Genomic DNA, 6,580 nt, shown 5'->3' with positions numbered 1-6,580 from the left:
AAGCAGTCCTAGGCAAGGGACAAAGTGCGGCGCGGTGGTGGCGGCAGCGCCGCGTCCCGGCTGCTGCCCGGGAGCCGGTGCCCGGCGGGCGGTGGCGGCGGCGGGGGCGGCTTGTCCTCAGCCGGGCGGCCTGGTGTGGGCGGCAGCGGCGGGCGGTTGGAGAAGGGAGACGAGGAGCTCGTGCTGGAGGGGCGCAAGGAGCCGCCAAAGGTGGCGTTCCTGCTGCCCGGGAAGGGCGGCGGTGTGGGCCCGATGCTGGGCTGCCGGCTCACGGCCGGCACCGGCGGCGAGCCGCGCGCGTGCAGGCTGGATGCCACAGGCCGCGGCGTGCTCGGTACTGGCGGCGGGGGGCCGCCGTCCGCCTTGGAGCCCACGTCGGGCCGCGGGGGCGGCAGGCGGCTTCTCTGTGGCTCCGGAGCGGCACTTCTCTGGCTGGAAGGCGCTCCTGGGAAGCGCGGCGGCCCGCTTGGAGGCGAGAAGGGCTTGGCGGCCACGGACCTGCCCCCGGGCGGCAGCACGGGCGGCCTGCTAGCCCCGGCATCTGCAACACAAGGCACACGCATCAACAGGCACAGCGCAGAGAAACCAGGCGCCACCTCACCCAAACGAGCTCCGAAGGGCCCAAAGCCAAGATCATGTGAAGACCCAAGCGGGTCTGTCTTGGCATGAGACCCTCAGGTGTTCAGGGTTTGTCACCTAAATGCCTTTTTTTTTCTTTTTAAAGCAATTTTGGTGTGTGCTGTAGAACAATGACAAGGTGACTCTGGTCTCTGTAGCGATATTTAACCACTGCAGCTCAGCTAATAGCTCTTTGCCATCCAAAGCCAGCCTCGCAGCTGAAGCACTGCTGCTCAGTTACGTCAGCAACTTCAGTATTAATACCAGTTCCCAAAACTGAGTGTGACACAGTAGAAAATAGCAACTCTGTCTACATGTGCTGAAAAATTTGTTAGTCTATAAGACACATGGGATTCATAACCCCCTCCAACCTCCGTTGCCCGGTCCTTCTTCAGGGAGCAGGGAATGATACACCCAGAGCCCTTAGGTTGCTGGTCGCAGCGTCTCCCTTGTTTCAAGGGGCACAAATCTTTGTGCAGCTGCTTTGAAGGTCAGAGGAATCCAGGATATGCCCCTGGCTGCAGCACGCAGACCCTGGAGCTAGGTTGCCTCATGCACTACCTAGATGCTAAATGATGCTGCCTTGGTGCTGACACAGGTGTTCTTCCCATTTGGAAAGCAGCTTCTTTCTGTGCACAGAGTAAATCGGGAATCCTCTCAGGGTTCCCTTTTGGTCCTGCACATCCAGAGCAATGACAGGGCCTTTGCAGGTACCAGTTCAGCACTGCTGAGATTCTTAGTTTTCAACAATAATTACAAGGATGGGTGGAAAGAGGAGACTCACCTCTTTGCAAAACTAACCATTAGGGAAAACAAACAAACAGGATTTAAGACCCATTTGCATTTCCTAAGAGCCCTCCTTGTGTCTGGGTACCTGAGGAAGACCTTAGCTTGACTGTATGCTCAAACACAAAAGTGGTGCTAAACATAATGTGGTTTTTAAATAGGAAGCAGTTAATTGTGCTGTTTAAAGGTGTTTGGAGACATTCCTAACCCAAGCAGGTAATTTACTGGTGCTCTATAAACGTTTTAAAGTTTTAAGTAATCTGTCATTTCCTTGCTTGCACTGAGCCTACAAGGTCCTTCTTACCAGCATCTCGACTGGCAGCAGATCTGAGCTTTGGCATTCCTGCTTGAAACAGGCCTCCAAGGCCCGGCGGTCCTCCTCCACTGAAGCCACCACCACCACCAAAGCCGCCGCCGCCACCTCCTCCTCCTCCAAAGCCACCGCCGCCTCCTCCAGGTCCCTTGGGTTCTGTTGGAACACACACATACACAAACCAATCGCAGACAGGAGACTGACCAGCAAACTCCTCTCTTTGATTAGAGCAGCTCTTGTAACTGAGGAAAAATGGAAAAGCTTTCAAAACACACAAAGCCTTCTTCAAGTTGGACCACCTCAGCTACCATCAACACCACTGTTATATCACAGAAGAGGTGATGTAATAGACAGTTACTGTGTTTTATTAAGCCACTCTTCCTTAGTCTGCTGTGGACTAGAAGGCAGAGAAATGGCCACTGTGGAACTAAAACACGTAGGAGCCCTGAAAACATCATGTTGCCTTTGTTAACATCTTTGCAATGTGTAATTCCAGGGGAAATTAGGAGAAAGACTAAGGTGTTCCTCCTCTTGCAGATGTCTCTAGTGTTTACTTCTGGGAATGCATCGACCTCTGTCACTACTGGCATAGTTGCAACACATCTTATTTACAACCACTTATTTACACAAAGCCTAGTGGGAAAAGCGATTTCATTTCTGATTACTTTCCCGTAGGTCCAGAAATGCAGTGACAGAATCATTAGCAGCTAATTTTTCCAATAGGAGGAAATTATTATTTCAGCCTCTCTTCCTCTCCCATTTTTCTCCAATGCCGTCACTTCTGCTGTGATAAAACCGGGAATCTCAAAGGAAAGTGTTTCCACAATTATAAATACATGGAAGGACCAATTTGGAGCATCACTGCCAAATGAACAGGGACACAAGTCAGCATATTTGTGGAGATCAGATCCCAGGCAACGGTCAGCATGGCTGTGGATCAACTGCTTAATTTCTCTGCATCTTAATTTCCACAGCTTTGGTTGGGTAAAAATATCATTCTCTAAAACCTGTGGATGAAAATCACTTCTAATAATTCCACCTAGGGAAAAAAAATGTAGAAGGATTGTGTTCAAGAAAGAATGTTAAACATCAACCTTCTCATGTCAGCTCAGTTCAGCTCTGACTCATGTAGGGTGTGAACCTCTGGAAAATGCTGCTGCTATGTTTTAGTCTTTCATCACAATTTACTAATTCATGTAAACAAGATAATAAACCATGTAATTTTAATCTTATTCGTTAGATCTTCTTTAATCTCCTAAATGCTTTTTCTCCAGCTCTGTAGAACACTTAGAAAGTACTGTACTTACAGAGATAATACTCAAATATTTAAAACCAGGTACAGAGCTGATTGCAGGACCATATCTTTTTGAAACATTTTCTTTTTTCTTGGATCACCTTGCTTCTAGCGTTTGCTTCTTTCCTCATCACCTTCCCACCACAGTCCAGCTCCTAATTGCACAGGCAGACCTGGACCGAGTTGTGACACATTGGCTAATCTGTCTGAAGAAACGTCTCTGCTCCCTGGACAGCAAATGCAGCTCTACTGACATGGCCTGACTTCGTGTCCAGCTCCTCTTGTGTTTCTGTTCCATCTTCCCAATGCTTTGCAGCACATGGGCTTTGCAGGCTCCTCTCAGGACGTGCCAAGATGTGCTGTGAGACACAGCAGCGGTTCAGGCTGTTGGGGAGACTTTTCTCCATCAGGTAAGGAGCGCTGCTGTGCTCTGCTGGAGCACGGTCTGGCAGGCTGAGGTTAAGCCTGGAGGGACAGCCCTGGCTGGGCAATGCATGAGGAGCTGTGGCTCTCAGCTTTGGCCCCGTGTTTCCATGCAGTGGCACTGGGTTCATTTATAAAGCAACGCTGCCATGCAAAAGGCACCTTTACTTTTATGTCGTTTGTGCCAAAGTGGAGGTTTAAAAGTCCACTTTGTTCTCTAGGCTGTTCTTGGTGCTGAGGAGCTTTTCTGTGCATTTGATCTGCTGCACCTTCTCAGTAGAGCTCCTTGAAGGGGTTGTCTCACTTTCTGATTTAGGCAAATGAGAAAAATCAACTATACTTCACAAGAGTCAACAAATTACCACATTTCAGAAGTAATGATTGATTTCTCCGCTGACTTAATCCATGAACAGAAATCATTTTCATTTATACCATTTTTTGGCATTTTACCTGCTTCTCTCATGGTGCTTCATCTACATGAAATCGTTCTCTGCATTCAAACACACCATGCAAGCACGCCGAAGCACAATCGCACTGTGTAATACTCACTGTCTAGAATCGGAGCACTTCTGTCATTTGTAACAGTCTTCTTTAGTTTTTTTCCTTTGGTAATATCAGACAATAAAGCATTTCGCCCTGCTTGCTCTGATCTGCTTAAAGATGGCTTTTCAGTATTTGCCTGCAAAATAAAGTTGAGAAATGGGAGGTAAAGTAAACCTTGATTTCTAGCTACAAAGTTCTGCTCTGTATACACCAGACACCTCAGTTTGTGTTTTAACAGCCCTAGACCTAGTAGGGTGCCACATCTAGTTCTGTGGATCAAGTTATGGGTAGCTGCACTTTACTATTAACAGTATGAATCTTTTCAAGTCTCAGTAAAAGCAGGAACCTGCTTGTACTTTATGGATTGCAACTGAATCGTGATCCTTCATCCTGTTGCAATCTGGAAAGTGTAACATGTATGGAAAAATAAACAGAGAAAATAATGGTATGAGAAGGTAAATTAAGAAGTTTAAATTTCTGCCAACAGTTAGAAATTACTGGAAGAGAACTATGACTTACAAAGTTTAAGATTTGTTCCAGAGCTATTCTCTTTTTACTTCATGTTTTGGTGGCTACAGTTTTCCAAGAACGATCCAAGAAGTGTGTGTGTGTGTATATATATTTTATATATATATACACACACACACACACACATTTTATATATATATATATAAAATATATACACACACACATATACATATGTGCATATGTATATATGATATTTTTGGTCTAGGGTTGGTTGTTCCTGAAAATGTTTCTAATGTCTCAGGGCAGTATTACGGAGGTTTCCTGCAAGCTGCCCTGAGGGGACTAAGGCCAGAGCCAGTGCAAGGGAGAAGGTGGGAGCTCAGGCTGGAGCGATGGAAGGGGAGTGGCAGGTCCAGTTACTCGGGCCCAGACCCGCTGCTGAGGCCTCATGATGCTCCATGGAGGATCCCTGTGCCAAACCGAACACGGGTGTGGGAGGAAGAGGAGGGTGCAAAGCCAGGGTGGCTGCTTGTACCCATGTGGGCACTGGAAAGGGGTGGGAGTAACGATCCCTCTTGTAGGATGGATCATCAGAACCAACAAATATGGAAGAGGATCCTCCAAATGCCTCTTATTCGGTGTATACCCAATATAAGGGCCACATCCTTCGCCTTGGCGCCCCTCAGCGCGGCAAACGGCACTAGGAGAAGGCTCGTTCTGCCCATGTCCCTCCTGCCGAGCTTACCAAGGCCAGGGTGGGGGGCGGCGGCGGCGCCGGCGGCGGAGGCACCGGCATGGCGGGCGGCCGAGCTCCTCCGGGCCTTGCCGAGGAACCTGCGCAGCAAAACAGACACGCGTGACCCACAGACCCTTGTCACCTCTGGGAACACCGGCCATCCCGCTACGGGCCCTCCCTGCAGCCAACAGGCTGACCCGCTGCACTTTCCAGGTCTAATGGAATCCGGTCACGTGCAGCAAAAAAAACAACAAAACGGGATTTCACCTAATGCACCAATCTCGTCCACAGGCAAGTACTGCAAAATAATCCCAATGCTGAACCACCAGCCTTTACTTCAGGAAGGCATCAGCTCTTCCATCAGCGTCCCCAAGGGCGGCCTGAGCGTCCAGCCCCGGGCAAGAGGCAGCCAAAAATAAATGAAGGTCAGCACAAGGCAGGTGCTTTCTGGACAGATACTGCTTGTTGTTGAATACTCGCCTTTGTCCTGCATGCTTTCTCTCATGTGAGACAGCTTCAGTAACAGTGACTGGCCATCGCTCACGCCACTGGTGCACACGGGAGGTAAAAGCCGTGGAAGAGGAACAAGGACTATTCCCCACACAGCTGCACTGTCCTCAGTGTGGTTATCTACAGCAATACACTCTTGTACTTTCTACAGCACTTGGCTAATTTTCATGACACCAAGGAGAACTGTAATAGAGCAGGATCTATTAAATCAGCTTCATGCTGGCGACAGAGAGAGACTTACTTAAGAGACTAAGTAAATTAAAAAAAAAAAAAAAAAAACGAAATTGTCAGTTGCCATTTGAAGTGAGTCACCACCTAAAAAGTCTGCAATGCCCCGAGATGATCCAAGATACGTAAATGTGCTAGAAAAATGGGTTAAAAATACATGTTTCTCTCATCAGATGCCCGTGCTTTAAAAGAAATAGAACACAGCTCTCCTAGGCAGCTGTGAGCCCAAATAAAACATTGCTGATCTGCCTCCCTGAGAAGAAAACTTTCCTGAAATGATGTTTTACCCTCATTTTGCACAAAGCTTTTTGAGAAAAGCGGCTGGGAGAGGGGCTGAGCAGCATCACCTCCAGGCCCGGCTGCTGAGTTTGCAAAGCGAGGGGAGCTGCCGGGGGCCCGAGGCCCTGCAGGCTCCACACGGCTCTGCCGCAGAAGCCGGTTCTCCTTCCTGTTGCTGAGAAAGAGCAAGGGGAGCAAAGGGGAAGCCGACGGACGCGAGGACTTGCCCAGGGGAAACCGCACGGGCGACTCTGCACGGCGCTGCACACACACACAGCAGCTCCCAAAGGGCCACAGCGTTCCTTGTCGTTCCTACCGGCACGTTACTCCTAATAATGAAAACATATCCAGGGAAGCACAAGTTTCATACTCAAGCGATCTT

The 6,580-nt window shown here is 48.9% G+C and overlaps 1 protein-coding gene across 1 annotated transcript in view; it reads right to left on the bottom strand.

Annotated features, from left to right (window-relative positions):
- The window catches only part of WIPF1 (WAS/WASL interacting protein family member 1), a 10,695-nt gene extending 5,454 nt beyond the window's left edge, over window positions 1-5,241 (bottom strand). Inside the window, exons 1-4 of the mRNA XM_026052061.1 lie at window positions 5,191-5,241; window positions 3,984-4,113; window positions 1,709-1,873; window positions 29-541 (exon numbers count right to left, since the gene is read on the bottom strand). Of these exons, the coding sequence (XP_025907846.1) occupies window positions 29-541; window positions 1,709-1,873; window positions 3,984-4,113; window positions 5,191-5,241 (859 nt within the window). The remainder of the gene's footprint in view (window positions 1-28; window positions 542-1,708; window positions 1,874-3,983; window positions 4,114-5,190) is intronic.
- Between the last annotated feature and the right edge of the window lie 1,339 nt (window positions 5,242-6,580).

Source organism: Nothoprocta perdicaria, unplaced genomic scaffold (assembly GCF_003342845.1).
Source record: "Nothoprocta perdicaria isolate Ctin4 unplaced genomic scaffold, notPer1 scaffold_83, whole genome shotgun sequence".
NCBI classification, from domain to species: domain Eukaryota; kingdom Metazoa; phylum Chordata; class Aves; order Tinamiformes; family Tinamidae; genus Nothoprocta; species Nothoprocta perdicaria.
This window is presented reverse-complemented; position numbering and strand designations above follow the sequence as displayed.